We start from the raw sequence: 21,847 nt of genomic DNA, 5'->3' as shown, positions 1-21,847 counted from the left end.
AGGTCAGGTGTGTTAGTTACCTGCTGTGAGTCAGGAGGGATGGGACTATAACAGGTGAGGTAGGTCAGGTGTGTTAGTTACCTGCTGTGAGTCAGGAGGGATGGGACTATAACAGGTGAGGTAGGTCAGGTGTGTTAGTTACCTGCTGTGAGTCAGGAGGGATGGGGACTATAACAGGTGAGGTAGGTCAGGTGTGTTAGTTACCTGCTGTGAGTCAGGAGGGATGGGACTATAACAGGTAAGGCAGGTCAGGTGTGTTAGTTACCTGCTGTGAGTCAGGAGGGATGGGACTATAACAGGTGAGGTAGGTCAGGTGTTGTTAGTTACCTGCTGTGAGTCAGGAGGGATGGGACTATAACAGGTGAGGTAGGTCAGGTGTGTTAGTTACCTGCTGTGAGTCAGGAGGGATGAGACTATAACAGGTGAGGTAGGTCAGGTGTGATAGTTACCTGCTGTGAGTCAGGGCGGTGTGAGGTATGAGGACGGGGCTGACAGGGCGTATCCTCATGACCTCATTGATGACAGAGTCCAGATAGGGCAGGTGATGGCGGTCTGACACATCTGGACTCCTTACACAACCCACCACCTCATCCAGCTCCTTCTGCACACGCTCCTGGATCTGGGTTGGGGGGACAGGGGGAGACGAGACAGTTCAGTAGAGAGCAGATTTCTTGAATATAACTTGCGGTGTTCCTATAACTTCTCTCATTGTCTCTTCATTTTTCTCAGTTGGTTTTCTCCCTCCTCCCCCAGTCCCCCCCTCTCCTTCTTCCTCCTCCTCCCTCCTTCCTACCTGTGGGTGGTGCAGGAGGAAGGCCAGGAGCCAGAGTAGTGTCGTGGAGGTGGTCTCTACTCCGGCTCCGAATGCTTCAGCCGCAGTCATCAAGACGTGGTCATCGCTGATCCCCTCCTCCTCCTCCTGTTCCGCTCCTAACCCCTGACCTCTGACCCCTGACCCCTGGTTGTGTTTGATAGTCGTCTGACCCTGCAGCAGAGCGTCCAGTAGGTCACGGGGCTCCCCGCCGATCAGCGACACCTGCAGAGGATCAGAGGTTAGAGGTCAGAGGTCAAGGCTGTGTCTCAATACTGTAGGATGGCTTCCTTTCCTTGTCCACTTTCCCTCAGTGTGTGTGTGTGTGTGTGTGTGTGTGTGTGTGTGTGTGTGTGTGTGTGTGTGTGTGTGTGTGTGTGTGTGTGTGTGCGTGCGTGCGCTTTTGTGTGTCAGTGGTAGCTGCCCAGGGGAGGATGGCTTATAATAATGGCTGGAAATGAAATGACATCAAACACCTGGAAACCATGGAAACACCTGGAAACCATGGAGACACCTTTGAAACCATGGACACCATGTGTTTGATACCCTTCCACTGATTCCCCTCCAGCCACGAGCCCCTCCTCCCTAATTAAGGTGCCACCAGCCTCCTGTGAAGTGTGTGTGTGTGTGTACCTTGTGTTCCTCTAGCTTCCTGCTGAGTAGCTGATCCCTGATGGCGATACACTCTGTCAGCGTGGTCAGATTCTGGTTGGGGAGAAACTACAGAAGAGACAGGATAGTGTTTTAGTTAAAGGTAGACTCAGCGAGATGCACTACAATATATCGGCAAGATTTTCACAACAACTAAGAGTATGAAGCACTGTTTTGGTCCCGCGACTCTATCGTGTTGTAGCGAACTGACGCGCAGCCTTGCGCATGCGTAGATCGGTGGAGGCTGCTGATTGGAGGACGGCTCATAATAACGGCTGGAACGAAATGGCGTTTGATACCGTCACATTTATTCTGTTCAAGCTGTCCTCCCCTCAGCAGCCTCCACTGGGGAAGATGTTCTGTGACTCTTGTAAGTCTATTGTTATGTGTAACAGTTTAACTTTGCGTCCGTCCCCTCGCCCCGAACCCGGGCGCGAACAAGGGACCCTCTGCACACATCAACAACCACGAAGCGTCGTTACCCATCGCTCCACAAAAGCCGCGGCCCTTGCAGAGCAAAGGGAACCACTACTTCGAGGTTTCAAAGTGAGTGACGTAACCGATTGAAACGCTATTAGCGCGCACCACCGCTAACTAGCTAGCCATTTCACATCCGTTACATATGCATGTAACGTCTCATCTATGAGCTGCTCGTGGAAATATCATATCACAGAGTCTCGGTTTATTTTATTTAACCTATATTGAACCAGGCAACCAGGCAACCAGGCCTCCTGTGTGGACGGGGGCGGAAAATAAACAAAAAACAACAAAACGATGGAAGACAAAACGGACAAGGCAGACAGAAGAGCATCCTGACCGGTTGCATCACCGCCTTCCTACTCCCCTTAACAGACATCTTAACAGACATGGGAACTGTTGGGTATCTGACCATAAGGCACCATGGAGGCTAATGTGTACAGCCCAGTACATCCTGCCATACTGGACCTACAGAGGCAAGAAAAAGTATGTGAACCCTTTGGAAATACCTGGATTTCTGCATAAATTGGTCCTTAAATTTGATCTGATCTTCATCTAAGTCACGACAATAGACAAACATAGGGTGCTTAAACTAATAACACACAAACTATTGTATTGTTCTTGTCTATATTGAATACATCATTTAAACATTCACAGTGTAGGTTGGGAAAAGTATGTGAACCTCTAGGCTAATGACGTCTCCAAAAGCTAATTGGAGTCAGGAGTCAGTTAACCTGGAGTCCAATCAATGAGATGAGATTGGAGATGTTGGTTAGAGCTGCCTTGCCCTATAAAAAACGGCCTCGTACTCAATTCTTGCTCGTACAATATGCATATTATTATTACTATTGGATAGAAAACACTCTCTAGTTTCTAAAACCGTTTGAATTATATCTGTGAGTAAAACAGAACTCCTTTTGCAGCAAACTTCCTAACAGGAAGTGGAAAATCTGAAATCGATGCTCTGTTCTAGGGCCTGCCTATTAATGTCCTTGATATTTATTAGTATAGATGCACTTCATACGTCTTCCACTAGATGTCGACAGGCAGTGAGAGAAGAAATTGAGTGTGTAACTTGATCTGGGGTCGAACAAAAGCTCTTTGTATGACGTGTCACCAGTTTCCTGTTTTCTGGAGAGCGCGTGAAGGGACCTGGTTTTGCCTTCTGTTCAGCTGTCGTTATAGACGACTAATATCTCCGGCTTTGATTTTATTTGATACATGTGACAATATCATCGTAAAGTATGTTTTTTCAATATAGTTTTATTAGATTATTGAAATTTATTAAAAAGAAGAGTGGGCCAAAATTCCTCCACAGCGATGTGAAAGACTCGTTGCCAGTTATCGCAAACGCTTGATTGCAGTTGTTGCTGCTGAGGGTGGCACAGCCAGTTATTAGGTTTAGGGGGCAATTACTTTGTCACATAGGGCCATGAGGGTCTGGATAGCTTTTTTCCCTTCTCAATAGGGGGTGCTGTTTGCACTTTGTAATAATTTCGTTCCCAAATTAAACTGCCTCGTACTCAATTCTTGCTCGTACAATATGCATATTATTATTACTATTGGATAGAAAACACTCTCTAGTTTCTAAAACCGTTTGAATTATATCTGTGAGTGAAACAGAACTGGACTTAGAGCAATTTTCCTATGTGGATGTGAGGATGCAGAATTCTGCAAGTTGTTCCCAGATCAGTTTATTAATTTGCCTGTCTTCTATTGGTTGAGATGCACTGCATACGCCTTCCCCTTGATGTCAGCGAATAGTGAGACTTGAAATGGAGTCTCTAGGCAGATCTGAAAGGTTATAAATGGCTTGGGAAGGAAAGGTCCGGTTTTTGCCCTCTTCGCTCTGACGCAGGAAGGAGCTTGGCATATCGTACTAGAAGCTCCGGTGATAGCTCTTAGATAATTCCGGCTGTGGTTTTATTCGATATAGGCGTTAAAGACATCATAATGTTGTTATTTTAAACCGAGTTATATCAGTTTATGTCAGTATATTGCGATTTTCGGATATGTATTAGTGTTCCGTTCTAGGGAGTTGGTGATGTCTGGCCCACATGGCTAATGTTTACTGCTATTTCCAAAGTTGAAGGCGACATTCTACAACCAAGCAACGATTCTTTTGGACAAAGGACAACTTGCCCAAGATTCTGATGGGAGTTAATCGAAAAGTAAGAACTATTTATGCTGTTAATTCGTTGTTCTGTTGAAAAATGTAAAATGCATAATCCGCAATTAATTTCCGTGTGGTCTCGCTTTAACGCACGCTGTATGTCGTAGTAACGTTAACTTTAAAAATGTGACACAGCGATTGCATTAAGAACTAATGTATCTTTCATTTGCTGTCCAACCTGTATTTTTTAGTCAAGTTTATGATTAGTTATCGATTAGAATAGGTGCCTCTCCCAAGATTTCTCCTGACATTTTGTTTGCATTTTGGCTACTTTTCTCATTGTATAACCACGATTTGTGCCGCTAAAGATGCACATTTTCGAACAAAATCTATATATATTGTGTAATATGATGTTATAGGACTGTCATCTGAAGAATTCTGAGCAGGTTAGTGAAAAAATTAATAGCTTTTGCTGGGTTATACGTTATCTCTATTTTGGCTTGAATCAATGCTGTTGTGTGGTTTGCTATTGTGGTAAGCTAATATAATGCTATATTGTGTTTTCGCTGTAAAACACTTAAAAAATCTGAAATATTGACTGGATTCACAAGATGTTTGTCTTTCATTTGCTGTACGCTGTGTATTTTTCAGAAATGTTTTATGATGAGTATTTAGGTAATTCACGTTGCTCTCTGTAGTTATTCTAGTCGCTTTGGTGAGAGTTGTGATGGTTGCTGCAATGGTAAACTATGATTTATAGCTGAAATATGCAAATTTTTCTAACAAAACATATGCTATACAATAAATATGTTTTTAGACTGTCATCTGATGAAGTTTTTTCTTGGTTAGTGGCTATTTATATCTTTATTTGGTCGAATTTGTGATAGCTACCTATGCAGGAAATAAATGGTGGAGTAAAAAAAGTGGTGTCTTTTGCTAACGTGGTTAGCTAATAGATTTACATATTGTGTCTTCCCTGTAAAACATTTTAAAAATCAGAAATGATGGCTGGATTCACAAGATGTGTATCTTTCATCTGGTGTCTTGGACTTGTGATTTAACGATATTTAAGATGCTAGTATTTACTTGGGACGCTATGCTAGGCTATGCTAGTCAGCTTTTTTTACTGATGGGGGTGCTCCCGGATCCGGGTTTGGAAGGAATTAGAGGTTAATAAATAAAATCATGACTTAAAAACTGCATTTTGTGTTTACTTGGGTTATCTTTGTGTAATATTTAAATGTGTTTGATGATCTGAAACATATGTGCAAAAAAATAATATATCAGGAAGAGGCAAATACTTTTTCACGGCATTGTACATGTTTCAACAAACTGTTCACCTATTTGTATCAGTTGTGTGTGCGGATATGTCTGTGTCTGTGTATGACCCTGCGTGCTGTATGGGTCTCCTACCCGTAGCCAGGGGAAGATGTCAACTAGTCCCCCTCTAGCGATGGTCTGGACGATACCGTCGTTGTATTCCATCACAGAGGTCAGCTCTGGGTCACCAGGTTGGTAGGTGGAGCTGAACACCAGGGTACACACCTAAAGGTCAAGGATCAAAGGTCATACATGTTTATTAATATGGTGGTGATATACTTGGACTTTTATTATCCAGCAAGTCAGAAGACCTCTTTTACAAGGGAGACCTGGCCAAGAGAAAGACCTGGCCAAGAGAGAGACCTGGCCAAGAGGGAGACCTGGATAAGAGGGAGACCTGGCCAAGAGAGAGACCTGGCCAAAAGAAAGACCTGGCCAAGAGAAAGACCTGGCCAAGAGAAAGACCTGGCCAAGAGAGAGACCTGGCCAAGAGAAAGACCTGGCCAAGAGAGAGACCTGGCCAAGAGGGAGACCTGGATAAGAGGGAGACCTGGATAAGAGGGAGACCTGGCCAAGAGAAAGACCTGGCCAAGAGAGAGACCTGGCCAAGAGAGAGACCTGGATAAGAGGGAGACCTGGCCAAGAGAAAGACCTGGCCAAGAGAGAGACCTGGCCAAGAGAGAGACCTGGCCAAGAGGGAGACCTGGATAAGAGGGAGACCTGGCCAAGAGAAAGACCTGGCCAAGAGAGAGACCTGGCCAAGAGAGAGACCTGGATAAGAGGGAGACCTGGCCAAGAGAAAGACCTGGCCAAGAGAGAGACCTGGCCAAGAGAGAGACCTGGATAAGAGGGAGACTTGGATAAGAGGGAGACCTGGATAAGAGGGAGACCTGGATAAGAGAGAGACCTGGCCAAGAGGGAGACCTGGATAAGAGGGAGACCTGGATAAGAGGGAGACCTGGCCAAGAGGGAGACCTGGATAAGAGGGAGACCTGGATAAGAGGGAGACCGGGATAATAGGGAGACCTGGATAAGAGGGAGACCTGGATAAGAGGGAGACCTGGATAAGAGGGAGACCTGGATAAGAGGGAGACCTGGATAAGAGAGAGACCTGGCCAAGAGGGAGACCTGGATAAGAGGGCGACCTGGATAAGAGGGAGACCTGGCCAAGAGGGAGACCTGGATAAGAGGGAGACCTGGATAAGAGGGAGACCTGGATAAGAGGGAGACCTGATTAAGAGGGAGACCTGATTAAGAGGGAGACCTGGATAAGAGGGAGACCTGGATAAGAGGGAGACCTGGATAAGAGGGAGACCTGGATAAGAGGGAGACCTGGTCAAGAGGGAGACCTGGATAAGAGGGAGACCTGGATAAGAGGGGGACCTGGATAAGAGGGAGACCTGGATAAGAGGGAGACCTGGATAAGAGGGAGACCTGGCCAAGGGGGAGACCTGAATAAAAGGGAGACCTGATTAAGAGGGAGACCTGGATAAGAGGGAGACCTGGCCAAGAGGGAGACCTGGATAAGAGGGAGACCTGGCCAAGAGGGAGACCTGAATAAAAGGGAGACCTGATTAAGAGGGAGACCTGGATAAGAGGGAGACCTGGATAAGAGGGAGACCAGGATAAGAGGGAGACCTGGCCAAGAGAGAGACCTGGATAAGAGGGAGACCTGGATAAGAGGGAGACCTGGATAAGAGGGAGACCTGGATAAGAGGCAGACCTGGCCAAGAGGGAGACCTGGCCAAGAGGGAGACCTGGATAAGAGGGAGACCTGGATAAGAGGGAGACCTGGATAAGAGGGAGACCTGGATAAGAGGGAGACCTGGATAAGAGGGAGACCTGGCCAAGAGAGAGACCTGGCCAAGAGAAAGACCTGGCCAAGAGAAAGACCTGGCCAAGAGAGAGACCTGGCCTCGAGAAAGACCTGGCCAAGAGAGAGACCTGGCCAAGAGGGAGACCTGGTTAAGAGGGAGACCTGGATAAGAGGGAGACCTGGCCAAGAGAAAGACCTGGATAAGAGGGAGACCTGGCCAAGAGAAAGACCTGGCCAAGAGAGAGACCTGGCCAAGAGAGAGACCTGGATAAGAGGGAGACCTTGATAAGAGGGAGACCTGGATAAGAGGGAGACCTGGATAAGAGGGAGACCTGGATAAGAGGGAGACATGGATAAGAGGGAGACCTGGATAAGAGGGAGACCTGGATAAGAGAGAGACCTGGCCAAGAGGGAGACCTGGATAAGAGGGAGACCTGGATAAGAGGGAGACCTGGATAAGAGGGAGACCTGGCCAAGAGGGAGACCTGGCCAAGAGGGAGACCTGGATAAGAGGGAGACCTGGATAAGAGGGAGACCTGGATTGGAGGGAGACCTGGATAAGAGGGAGACCTGAATAAGAGGGAGACCTGGCCAAGAGGGAGACCTGGATAAGAGGGAGACCTGGATAAGAGGGAGACCTGGATAAGAGGGAGACCTGGATAAGAGGGAGACCTGATTAAGAGGGAGACCTGGATAAGAGGGAGACCTGGATAAGAGAGAGACCTGGATAAGAGGGAGACCTGGATAAGAGGGAGACCTGGATAAGAGGGAGACCTGGATAAGAGGGAGACCTGGATAAGAGAGAGACTGGATAAGAGGGAGACCTGGATAAGAGGAGGACCTGGATAAGAGGGACACCTGGATAAGAGGGAGACCTGGATAAGAGGGAGACCTGGATAAGAGGGAGACCTGGATAAGAGGGAGACCTGGATAAGAGGGAGACCTGGATAAGAGGGAGACTTGGATAAGAGCGAGACCTGGATAAGAGGGAGACCTGGCCAAGAGAGAGACCTGGATAAGAGGGAGACCTGGATAAGAGGGAGACCTGGATAAGAGGGAGACCTGGATAAGAGGGAGACCTGGATAAGAGAGAGACCTGGATAAGAGGGAGACCTGGATAAGAGGGAGACCTGGATAAGAGGGAGACCTGGATAAGAGGGAGACCTGGCCAAGAGAGAGACCTGGATAAGAGGGAGACCTGGATAAGAGGGAGACCTGGATAAGAGGGAGACCTGGATAAGAGGGAGACCTGGATAAGAGGGAGACCTGGCCAAGAGAGAGACCTGGATAAGAGGGAGACCTGGATAAGAGGGAGACCTGGATAAGAGGGAGACCTGGATAAGAGGGAGACCTGGCCAAGAGAGAGACCTGGATAAGAGGGAGACCTGGATAAGAGGGAGACCTGGCCAAGAGGGAGACCTGGATAAGAGGGAGACCTGGATAAGAGGGAGACCTTGATAAGAGGGAGACCTGGATAAGAGGGAGACCTGGATAAGAGGGAGACCTGGATAAGAGGGAGACATGGATAAGAGGGAGACCTGGATAAGAGGGAGACCTGGATAAGAGAGAGACCTGGCCAAGAGGGAGACCTGGATAAGAGGGAGACCTGGATAAGAGGGAGACCTGGATAAGAGGGAGACCTGGCCAAGAGGGAGACCTGGCCAAGAGGGAGACCTGGATAAGAGGGAGACCTGGATAAGAGGGAGACCTGGATTGGAGGGAGACCTGGATAAGAGGTAGACCTGAATAAGAGGGAGACCTGGCCAAGAGGGAGACCTGGATAAGAGGGAGACCTGGATAAGAGGGAGACCTGGATAAGAGGGAGACCTGGATAAGAGGGAGACCTGATTAAGAGGGAGACCTGGATAAGAGGGAGACCTGGATAAGAGAGAGACCTGGATAAGAGGGAGACCTGGATAAGAGGGAGACCTGGATAAGAGGGAGACCTGGATAAGAGGGAGACCTGGATAAGAGAGAGACTGGATAAGAGGGAGACCTGGATAAGAGGAGGACCTGGATAAGAGGGACACCTGGGTAAGAGGGAGACCTGGATAAGAGGGAGACCTGGATAAGAGGGAGACCTGGATAAGAGGGAGACCTGGATAAGAGGGAGACCTGGATAAGAGGGAGACCTGGATAAGAGGGAGACTTGGATAAGAGGGAGACCTGGATAAGAGGGAGACCTGGCCAAGAGAGAGACCTGGATAAGAGGGAGACCTGGATAAGAGGGAGACCTGGATAAGAGGGAGACCTGGATAAGAGGGAGACCTGGATAAGAGAGAGACCTGGATAAGAGGGAGACCTGGATAAGAGGGAGACCTGGATAAGAGGGAGACCTGGATAAGAGGGAGACCTGGCCAAGAGAGAGACCTGGATAAGAGGGAGACCTGGATAAGAGGGAGACCTGGATAAGAGGGAGACCTGGATAAGAGGGAGACCTGGATAAGAGGGAGACCTGATCAAGAGAGAGACCTGGATAAGAGGGAGACCTGGATAAGAGGGAGACCTGGATAAGAGGGAGACCTGGATAAGAGGGAGACCTGGCCAAGAGAGAGACCTGGATAAGAGGGAGACCTGGATAAGAGGGAGACCTGGCCAAGAGGGAGACCTGGATAAGAGGGAGACCTGGCCAAGAGAGAGACCTGGATAAGAGGGAGACCTGGATAAGAGGGAGACCTGGATAAGAGGGAGACCTGGATAAGAGGGAGACCTGGATAAGAGGGAGACCTGGATAAGAGAGAGACCTGGATAAGAGAGAGACCTGGATAAGAGGGAGACCTGGCCAAGAGGGAGACCTGGATAAGAGGGAGACCTGGATAAGAGGGAGACCTGGCCAATAGGGAGACCTGGCCAAGAGGGAGACCTGGATAAGAGGGAGACCTGGATGAGAGGGAGACCTGGATAAGAGGGACACCTGGATAAGAGGGAGACCTGGATAAGAGGGAGACCTGGCCAAGAGGGAGACCTGGGTAAGAGGGAGACCTGGATAAGAGAGAGACCTGGATAAGAGGGAGACCGGGATAAGAGGGAGACCTTGCCAAGAGGGAGACCGGGATAAGAGGGGCAGCTAATAAAACACACTACAGTGCATACAGCCAACACATAGATTTTAATAACAATAAGTACCACATTGGTGACAGCTCTCATCAGAGGAGGATCAGGGTCAATAGCCTTCCCCCTGCTGGCCTGGAGGTCACAGCACAGCGCCTCCACTGCCTCTAGTACTGGACACACACACACACACACACACACACACACACACACACACACACACACACACACACACACACACACACACACACACACACACACACACACACACACACACACATACACACACATGGATATGTAGAATACAAACAGATACAGTATTTGAACACATACAGATGGTAGTCACACACACATGCGTGCACACACACACACACATGCGTGCACACACACACACACACACACACACACACACACACACACACACACACACACACACACACACACACACACACACACACACACACACACACACACACACACACACACACACACACACACACACACACACACACACACACACACACACACACACACACACCTTGGCCTCACCAATGCTCTGTAGTTTGGTGGTCCCCTCTCCGAACAGGGTAAAGGAGTTGTGTACTAGTCTGCGGTGGGTCTTCCATAGAGGAGAGTAGTCAGAGAACGCAATGTCCTTCCCCCCTCGGGTCAACAAGTCTGTAGTCAACTAGGGAGGAGGGAGAGGAGAGGAGAGGAGAGGAGAGGAGAGGAGAGGAGAGGAGAGGAGTCAGAGAACGCTATGTCCTTCCCCCCTCGGGTCAACAAGTCTGTAGTCAACTAGGGAGGAGAGGAGAGGAGAGGAGAGGAGAGGAGAGGAGAGGAGAGGAGTCAGAGAACGCTATGTCCTTCCCCCCTCGGGTCAACAAGTCTGTAGTCAACTAGGGAGGAGGGAGAGGAGAGGAGAGGAGAGGAGAGGAGAGGAGAGGAGAGGAGGGGAGAGGAGAGGAGAGGAGAGGTGAGGTGAGGAGAGGAGAGGAGTCAGAGAACGCTATGTCCTTCCCCCCTCGGGCCAACAAGTCTGTAGTCAACTAGGGAGGAGGGAGAGGAGAGGAGAGGAGAGGAGAGGAGAGGAGAGGAGAGGAGAGGAGAGGAGAGGAGAGGAGTCAGAGAACGCTATGTCCTTCCCCCCTCGGGTCAACAACTCTGTAGTCAACTAGGGAGGAGGGAGAGGAGAGGAGAGGAGAGGAGAGGAGAGGAGAGGAGAGGAGAGGAGATTAGAGGACAGGAGAGGAGAGGACAGGAGAGGAGAGGAGAGGAGAGGAGAGGAGAGGAGAGGAGAGGAGAGGAGAGGAGAGGAGAGGGGAAGGAGGAGGAAGAGGAGGGAGAGGGATAGAGGGAGTACATTCTTAGAAAAAAGTGTTCCAAAAGGGTTCCAGGTAGAACCTTCTGTGGAAAGAGTTCTTTGTTCAACCTGAAAGGGTTCTACCTGGAACCAAAATTGGTCTACCTGGAACCAAAAACTGACCTGGAACCAAAAAGGGTTATTCTAAGGGTTATCCTACGGGGACAGCCGAAGAACCCCTTTAGGTTCTTGGTATAACCTTTTTTCTAAGAGTGCAGGGTGGGTAGATACAAAGGAATAGGGTCTGATAGAGAAAAATGCATCTGTCTGTATTTGTGTAGGAAACAGGTCAAAAGCGAATATGATTTTGTCTGGTCTGGGCAGACAGAGATATTCTGCATATCTGGTCTGGGCAGACAGAGATATTCTGCATATCTGGTCTGGGCAGACAGAGGGATTCTGTATGTCTGGTTGGGGCAGACAGAGGGATTCTGTATGTCTGGTCTGGGCAGACAGAGGGATTCTGCATATCTGGTCTGGGCAGACAGAGAGATTCTGCATATCTGGTCTGGGCAGACAGAGGGATTCTGTATGTCTGGTCTGGGCAGACAGAGGGATTCTGTATGTCTGGTCTGGTCTGGGCAGACAGAGAGATTCTGTATGTCTGGTCTGGGCAGACAGAGAGATTCTGTATGTCTGGTCTGGGCAGACAGAGGGATTCTGTATATCTGGTCTGGGCAGACAGAGGGATTCTGTATGTCTGGTCTGGTCAGACAGAGGGATTCTGTATATCTGGTCTGGGCAGACAGAGGGATTCTGTATATCTGGTCTGGGCAGACAGAGGGATTCTATATGTCTGGTCTGGTCAGACAGAGGGATTCTGTATATCTGGTCTGGGCAGACAGAGGGATTCTGTATGTCTGGTCTGGGCAGACAGAGGGATTCTGTATGTCTGGTCTGGGCATACAGAGGGATTCTGTATATCTGGTCTGGGCAGACAGAGGGATTCTGTATGTCTGGTCTGGGCAGACAGGGGGATTCTGTATGTCTGGTCTGGGCAGACAGAGAGATTCTATATGTCTGGTCTGGGCAGACAGAGGGCTTATGTATGTCTGGTCTGGGCAGACAGAGGGATTCTGTATGTCTGGTCTGGGCAGACAGAGGGATTCTGTATATCTGGTCTGGGCAGACAGAGGGATTCTGTATGTCTGGTCTGGTCAGACAGGGGGATTCTGTATGTTTGATTTGAGGAAAGCCTTATGCAGCTAACGTCCTGTCCTTTAATTGCAGCAGTAAGACATCTCAGACTATATGAGCTGCCTCTGGGTTGTGGTTCACCATCTTGGGTCTCCCAGCGAACTCCTTCCCTCTCTGCAGTAGAACTTCTCTGGCATGCTGGTAGGTGTTCACTACCACTGTGTAATGAGGTCCGAGGTACAGGGCATACAGTGGGCCATACCTTACACACAGACAGACAGACAGACAGACAGACAGACAGACAGACAGACAGACAGACAGACAGGCAGACAGACAGAAAGACAGGCAGACAGACAGACAGAAATGCAAAATTAAGTCATTTATGTAACAATTTTCAAAATAAACTTAATGTTCACCAACTTCTACAAGTAAAATAGAGACATACTGAGAGACAGAACAGGTTCTATCTGACACCAGACTACAGAACAGATAGTAGGTTCTGTCTGACACCAGACTACAGAACAGATAGTAGGTTCTGTCTGACACCAGGAGACAGAACAGATAGTAGGTTCTGTCTGACACCAGGAGACAGAACAGATAGTAGGTTCTGTCTGACACCAGGAGACAGAACAGATAGTAGGTTCTGTCTGACACCAGGAGACAGAACAGATAGTAGGTTCTGTCTGACACCAGGAGACAGAACAGATAGTAGGTTCTGTCTGACACCAGGAGACAGAACAGATAATAGGTTCTGTCTGACACCAGGCGACAGAACAGATAGTAGGTTCTGTCTGACACCTGGAGACAGAACAGATAGTAGGTTCTGTCTGACACCAGACTACAGAACAGATAGTAGGTTCTGTCTGACACCAGGAGACAGAACAGATAATAGGTTCTGTCTGACACCAGGCGACAGAACAGATAGTAGGTTCTGTCTGACACCTGGAGACAGAACAGATAGTAGGTTCTGTCTGACACCAGACTACAGAACAGATAATAGGTTCTGTCTGACACCAGGAGACAGAACAGATAGTAGGTTCTGTCTGACACCAGGAGACAGAACAGATAGTAGGTTCTGTCTGACACCAGGAGACAGAACAGATAGTAGGTTCTGTCTGACACCAGGAGACAGAACAGATAGTAGGTTCTGTCTGACACCAGGAGACAGAACAGATAGTAGGTTCTGTCTGACACCAGGAGACAGAACAGATAGTAGGTTCTGTCTGACACCAGGAGACAGAACAGATAGTAGGTTCTGTCTGACACCAAGGGACAGAACAGATAGTAGGTTCTGTCTGACACCAGGAGACAGAACAGATAGTAGGTTCTGTCTGACACCAGGGGACAGAACAGATATTAGGTTCTGTCTGACACCAGGAGACAGAACAGATAGTAGGTTCTGTCTGACACCAGGAGACAGAACAGATAGAAGGTTCTGTCTGACACCAGGAGACAGAACAGATAGTAGGTTCTGTCTGACACCAGGAGACAGAACAGATAGTAGGTTCTGTCTGACACCAGGAGACAGAACAGATAGTAGGTTCTGTCTGACACCAGGAGACAGAACAGATAGTAGGTTCTGTCTGACACCAGGAGACAGAACAGATAGTAGGTTCTGTCTGACACCAGGGGACAGAACAGATAATAGGTTCTGTCTGACACCAGGGGACAGAACAGATAGAAGGTTCTGTCTGACACCTGGAGACAGAACAGATAGAAGGTTCTGTCTGACACCAGGAGACAGAACAGACAGTAGGTTCTGTCTGACACCAGGAGACAGAACAGATAGTAGGTTCTGTCTGACACCAGGAGACAGAACAGATAGTAGGTTCTGTCTGACACCAGGGGACAGAACAGATAGTAGGTTCTGTCTGACACCAGAGGACAGAACAGATAGTAGGTTCTGTCTGACACCAGGAGACAGAACAGATAGTAGGTTCTGTCTGACACCAGGAGACAGAACAGATAGTAGGTTCTGTCTGACACCAGGGGACAGAACAGATAGTAGGTTCTGTCTGACACCAGGAGACAGAACAGATAGTAGGTTCTGTCTGACACCAGGAGACAGAACAGATAGTAGGTTCTGTCTGACACCAGGAGACAGAACAGATAGTAGGTTCTGTCTAACACCAGGAGACAGAACAGATAGTAGGTTCTGTCTGACACCAGGGGACAGAACAGATAGTAGGTTCTGTCTGACACCAGACTACAGAACAGATAGTAGGTTCTGTCTGACACCAGGGGACAGAACAGATAATAGGTTCTGTCTGACACCAGGAGACAGAACAGATAGTAGGTTCTGTCTGACACCAGGAGACAGAACAGATAGTAGGTTCTGTCTGACACCAGGAGACAGAACAGATAGTAGGTTCTGTCTGACACCAGGAGACAGAACAGATAGTAGGTTCTGTCTGACACCAGGAGACAGAACAGATAGTAGGTTCTGTCTGACACCAGGGGACAGAACAGATAGTAGGTTCTGTCTGACACCAGGAGACAGAACAGATAGTAGGTTCTGTCTGACACCAGGAGACAGAACAGATAGTAGGTTCTGTCTGACACCAGGAGACAGAACAGATAGTAGGTTCTGTCTGACACCAGGAGACAGAACAGATAGTAGGTTCTGTCTGACACCAGGGGACAGAACAGATAGTAGGTTCTGTCTGACACCAGGAGACAGAACAGATAGTAGGTTCTGTCTGACACCAGGAGACAGAACAGATAGTAGGTTCTGTCTGACACCAGGAGACAGAACAGATAGTAGGTTCTGTCTGACACCAGGAGACAGAACAGATAGTAGGTTCTGTCTGACACCAGGAGACAGAACAGATAGTAGGTTCTGTCTGACACCAGGAGACAGAACAGATAGTAGGTTCTGTCTGACACCAGGAGACAGAACAGATAATAGGTTCTGTCTGACACCAGGAGACAGAACAGATAGTAGGTTCTGTCTGACACCAGGAGACAGAACAGATAGTAGGTTCTGTCTGACACCAGGAGACAGAACAGATAGTAGGTTCTGTCTGACACCAGGAGACAGAACAGATAGTAGGTTCTGTCTGACACCAGACTACAGAACAGATAGTAGGTTCTGTCTGACACCAGACTACAGAACAGATAGAAGGTTCTGTCTGACACCAGGGGACAGAACAGATAGTAGGTTCTGTCTGACACCAGGGGACAGAACAGATAGTAGGTTCTGTCTGACACCAGGAGACAGAACAGATAGTAGGTTCTGTCTGACACCAGGGGGCAGAACAGATAATAGGTTCTGTCTGACACCAGGAGACAGAACAGATAGTAGGTTCTGTCTGACACCAGGAGACAGAACAGATAGTAGGTTCTGTCTGACACCAGGAGACAGAACAGATAGTAGGTTCTGTCTGACACCAGGAGACAGAACAGATAATAGGTTCTGTCTGACACCAGGGGACAGAACAGATAGTAGGTTCTGTCTGACACCAGGGGACAGAACAGATAGTAGGTTCTGTCTGACACCAGGAGACAGAACACATAGTAGGTTCTGCCTGACACCAGGAGACAGAACAGATAGTAGGTTCTGTCTGACACCAGGGGACAGAACAGATAGTAGGTTCTGTCTGACACCAGGAGACAGAACAGATAGTCGGTTCTGTCTGACACCAGGGGACAGAACAGATAGTAGGTTCTGTCTGACACCAGGGGACAGAACAGATAGTAGGTTCTGTCTGACACCAGGAGACAGAACAGATAGTAGGTTCTGTCTGACACCAGGCGACAGAACAGATTGTAGGTTCTGTCTGACACCAGCAGACAGAACAGATAGTAGGTTCTGTCTGACACCAGGCGACAGAACAGATAATAGGTTCTGTCTGACACCAGGAGACAGAACAGATAGTAGGTTCTGTCTGACACCAGGAGACAGAACAGATAGTAGGTTCTGTCTGACACCAGGAGACAGAACAGATAGTAGGTTCTGTCTGACACCAGGAGACAGAACAGATAGTAGGTTCTGTCTGACACCAGGAGACAGAACAGATAGTAGGTTCTGTCTGACACCAGGGGACAGAACAGATAGTAGGTTCTGTCTGACACCAGGAGACAGAACAGATAGTAGGTTCTGTCTGACACCAGGAGACAGAACAGATAGTAGGTTCTGTCTGACACCAGGAGACAGAACAGATAGTATGTTCTGTCTGACACCAGGAGACAGAACAGATAGTAGGTTCTGTCTGACACCAGGAGACAGAACAGATAGTAGGTTCTGTCTGACACCTGGGGACAGAACAGATAGTAGGTTCTGTCTGACACCAGGAGACAGAACAGATAGTAGGTTCTGTCTAACACCAGGGGACAGAACAGATAGTAGGTTCTGTCTGACACCAGGAGACAGAACAGATAGTAGGTTCTGTCTGACACCAGGAGACAGAACAGATAGTAGGTTCTATCTGACACCAGGAGACAGAACAGATAGTAGGTTCTGTCTGACACCAGGAGACAGAACAGATAGTAGGTTCTGTCTGACACCAGGAGACAGAACAGATAGTAGGTTCTGTCTGACACCAGGAGACAGAACAGATAGTAGGTTCTGTCTGACACCAGGGGACAGAACAGATAGTAGGTTCTGTCTGACACCAGGAGACAGAACAGATAGTAGGTTCTGTCTGACACCAGGAGACAGAACAGATAGTAGGTTCTGTCTGACACCAGGAGACAGAACAGATAGTAGGTTCTGTCTGACACCAGGAGACAGAACAGATAGTAGGTTCTGTCTGACACCAGGGGACAGAACAGATAGTAGGTTCTGTCTGACACCAGGAGACAGAACAGATAGTAGGTTCTGTCTGACACCGGGGGACAGAACAGATAGTAGGTTCTGTCTGACACCAGGAGACAGAACAGATAGTAGGATCTGACACCAGGAGACAGAACAGATAGTAGGTTCTGTCTGACACCAGGAGACAGAACAGATAGTAGGTTCTGTCTGACACCAGGAGACAGAACAGATAGTAGGTTCTGTCTGACACCAGGAGACAGAACAGATAGTAGGTTCTGTCTGACACCAGGAGACAGAACAGATAGTAGGTTCTGTCTGACACCAGGAGACAGAACAGATAGTAGGTTCTGTCTGACACCAGGAGACAGAACAGATAGTAGGATCTGACACCAGGAGACAGAACAGATAGTAGGTTCTGTCTGACACCAGGAGACAGAACAGATAGTAGGTTCTGTCTGACACCAGGAGACAGAACAGATAGTAGGTTCTGTCTGACACCAGGAGACAGAACAGATAGTAGGTTCTGTCTGACACCAGGAGACAGAACAGATAGTAGGTTCTGTCTGACACCAGGAGACAGAACAGATAGTAGGATCTGTCTGACACCAGGCGACAGAACAGATAGTAGGTTCTGTCTGACACCAGGAGACAGAACAGATAGTAGGTTCTGTCTGACACCAGGAGACAGAACAGATAGTAGGTTCTGTCTGACACCAGGAGACAGAACAGATAGTAGGTTCTGTCTGACACCAGGAGACAGAACAGATAGTAGGTTCTGTCTGACACCAGGAGACAGAACAGATAGTAGGTTCTGTCTGACACCTGGGGACAGAACAGATAGTAGGTTCTGTCTGACACCAGGAGACAGAACAGATAGTAGGTTCTGTCTGACACCAGGAGACAGAACAGATAGTAGGTTCTGTCTGACATCAGGGGACAGAACAGATAGTAGGTTCTGTCTGACACCAGGAGACAGAACAGATAGTAGGTTCTGTCTGACACCAGGAGACAGAACAGATAGTAGGTTCTGTCTGACATCAGGGGACAGAACAGATAGTAGGATCTGACACCAGGAGACAGAACAGATAGTAGGTTCTGTCTGACACCAGGGGACAGAACAGATAGTAGGTTCTGTCTGACACCAGGAGACAGAACAGATAGTAGGTTCTGTCTGACACCAGGGGACAGAACAGATAGTAGGTTCTGTCTGACACCAGGAGACAGAACAGATAGTAGGTTCTGTCTGACACCAGGAGACAGAACAGATAGTAGGTTCTGTCTGACACCAGACTACAGAACAGATAGTAGGTTCTGTCTGACACCAGGAGACAGAACAGATAGTAGGTTCTGTCTGACACCAGGAGACAGAACAGATAGTAGGTTCTGTCTGACACCAGGAGACAGAACAGATAGTAGGTTCTGTCTGACACCAGGAGACAGAACAGATAGTAGGTTCTGTCTGACACCTGGGGACAGAACAGATAGTAGGTTCTGTCTGACACCAGGGGACAGAACAGATAGTAGGTTCTGTCTGACACCAGGGGACAGAACAGATAGTAAGTTCTGTCTGACACCAGGAGACAGAACAGATAGTAGGTTCTGTCTGACACCAGGAGACAGAACAGATAGTAGGTTCTGTCTGACACCAGGAGACAGAACAGATAGTAGGTTCTGTCTGACACCAGGAGACAGAACAGATAGTAGGTTCTGTCTGACACCAGACTACAGAACAGATAGTAGGTTCTGTCTGACACCTGGAGATAGAACAGATAGTAGGTTCTGTCTGACACCAGGAGACAGAACCTAGTTCTGTCTGACACCAGGGGACAGAACCTAGTTCTGTCTGACACCAGGGGACAGAACCTAGTTCTGTCTGACACCAGGGAACAGAACAGATAGTAGGTTCTGTCTGACACCAGGGGACAGAACCTAGTTCTGTCTGACACCAGGGGACAGAACAGATAGTAGGTTCTGTCTGACACCAGGGGACAGAACAGATAGTAAGTTCTGTCTGACACCAGGGGACAGAACAGATAGTAGGTTCTGTCTGACACCAGGAGACAGAACAGATAGTAGGTTCTGTCTGACACCAGGAGACAGAACAGATAGTAGGTTCTGTCTGACACCAGGAGACAGAACAGATAGTAGGTTCTATCTGACACCAGGAGACAGAACAGATAGTAGGTTCTGTCTGACACCAGGAGACAGAACAGATAGTAAGTTCTGTCTGACACCAGGAGACAGAACAGATAGTAGGTTCTATCTGACACCAGGAGACAGAACAGATAGTAGGTTCTGTCTGACACCAGGGGACAGAACAGATAGTAAGTTCTGTCTGACACCAGGAGACAGAACAGATAGTAGGTTCTGTCTGACACCAGGGGACAGAACAGATAGTAGGTTCTGTCTGACACCAGGGGACAGAACAGATAGAAGGTTCTGTCTGACACCAGGAGACAGAACAGATAGTAGGTTCTGTCTGACACCAGGAGACAGAACAGATAGTAGGTTCTGTCTGACACCAGACTACAGAACAGATAGTAGGTTCTGTCTGACACCAGGGGACAGAACAGATAGTAGGTTCTGTCTGACACCAGGAGACAGAACAGATAGTAGGTTCTGTCTGACACCTGGAGACAGAACAGCAGCTGTAGCATCGTCATCATCCTACCTGTGTCCCAGCTCTGTGAAGCGGAGATGAGGGGGCTGGTCTCCCATCAGACTCAGGAGACTCCCCAGGAGAGGGATGGAGGGCAGGCAGGGTAATGGGGGGTAACTAGGGGGGTGAGAGTCCCCCCCTCCCTGCCTCATCACCCCTTTGAGCAGGAGACAGGCCGTAGCTCCAGCTAGGACCCACAGCAACAGAGTGGTAGGACAGACTGATAGGACAGACACCACTAGTCCTCCGGATGCCATCACGTAGCCACAGAACGCTGGAGCTGGAGGTCCCACAGGTTGGAATCACCAAATGTCCTTTTTGTTCCTGCCTAGTTTGATCTTTGTTCCTTCCTAGTTTGATCTTTGTTCCTTCCTAGTTTGATCTTTGTTCCTTCCTAGTTTGATCTTTGTTCCTTCCTAGTTTGATCTTTGTTCCTTCCTAGTTTGATCTTTGTTCCTTCCTAGTTTGATCTTTGTTCCTGTATAAATAGGAATGTGAGAGAGCAACAATCCCCATGGAACTGACTAATTGACTGTTCTGGTACAACTGACTAGCTATCTGAATCCTGGACCTAGAAGAGATTCTCTCTCTCACTGTCCTTCTATCCCTCCGCCCCTCCACCCTCCTCGCCAGGGGGATGTCACTGAGCATTGAGGGGTCACGGGTCAGGGACGTGGTATAATATGTATTTATTTTTTTAACATTTATCTAACTAGGCAATGAAGGTCACGCTGGACCACACCGGTCTGGTAGTGTTTGTGTTTATCTCCTACAATCTCTCTCTCTCTCTCTCTCTCTCTCTCTCTCTCTCTCTCTCTCTCTCTCTCTCTCTCTCTCTCTCTCACTCTCTCTCTCTCTCTCTCTCTCTCTCTCTCTCTCTCTCTCTCTCTCTCTCTCTCTCTCTCTCTCTCTCTCTCTCTCTCTCTCTCTCCTCTCTTCTCTCTCTCTCTCTCTCTCTCTCTCTCTCTCTCTCTCTCTCTCTCCTTCCTCTCTCTCTCTCTCTCTCTCTCTCTCTCCTTCCTCTCTCACTCCCTCTCTCTCCTTCCTCGCTCTCTCTCTCGCTCTCTCTCTATCCTTTCTCTCTCTCTCTCTCTCTCTCTCTCTCTCTCTCTCTCTCTCTCTCTCTCTCTCAGCCTTGTGTAACCCTAACCCACCAGTCAGTCAAGGTTGCTAAGCAAAGCAAACATAGTTAGCCTCTCTCTGTCTCCTTGGAACCAGAACAGCAGGAAAGACAACAACCATAACAGATGTAAGTGGTGAGAGGGAAGCGCTGCTCTAGGGGGAGAGGAGAGAGAGAGTTTGTGTGTGTGAGAGAAAGAGATGGGAGGAGAGGTGAGATACTGAGAGGAGACGAGAAGAGAGGTGAGGAGAGCAGAGACGAGCAGTCTGTATAGCTGCTAGAGACCAGAGAGATACAAGGACATGGCTCTCACATACACTCTGCATTTGACCCAATGTGTGTTTTGATAGTCTCCGTGTTTTTAGGAGGAACACAGCCTACCAGTAGCACCATGGTTACAGACTCAGAGTTGTTCCCAGCCCTCTTCCTCCACATTGAGTGTCACATCTCCTCTCTCACCAATAGAACAGTTCTGGTTCTAGAATTCCCCTTCTGAAAGAATCCAAACACTTCACAATGAGTATAATAATATATAGTAATATAATAGTAATGAGTGAAGTCTATTTTATTGTT

General features: G+C 48.3%; 1 protein-coding gene across 1 annotated transcript; it reads right to left on the bottom strand.

Annotated features, from left to right (window-relative positions):
* Nucleotides 1–445: 445 nt before the first annotated feature.
* On the bottom strand, nucleotides 446–20,898 carry LOC129865998 (steroid 17-alpha-hydroxylase/17,20 lyase-like). The gene is made up of 8 exons (XM_055939130.1): nucleotides 20,167–20,898; nucleotides 12,881–13,001; nucleotides 10,789–10,927; nucleotides 10,315–10,412; nucleotides 5,466–5,597; nucleotides 1,445–1,531; nucleotides 794–1,036; nucleotides 446–619 (listed from the first exon to the last, which is right to left on the bottom strand). Exons 1-8 carry the CDS (start codon nucleotides 20,409–20,411, stop codon nucleotides 446–448), a joined length of 1,239 nt encoding a protein of 412 aa, XP_055795105.1. The 5' UTR covers nucleotides 20,412–20,898.
* Nucleotides 20,899–21,847: the final 949 nt, after the last annotated feature.

This window comes from Salvelinus fontinalis, chromosome 11 (genome assembly GCF_029448725.1).
Source record: "Salvelinus fontinalis isolate EN_2023a chromosome 11, ASM2944872v1, whole genome shotgun sequence".
NCBI lineage: Eukaryota > Metazoa > Chordata > Actinopteri > Salmoniformes > Salmonidae > Salvelinus > Salvelinus fontinalis.
The sequence above is the reverse complement of the archived record's forward strand: the minus strand, read 5'-3'. Positions and strand labels throughout refer to the sequence as shown.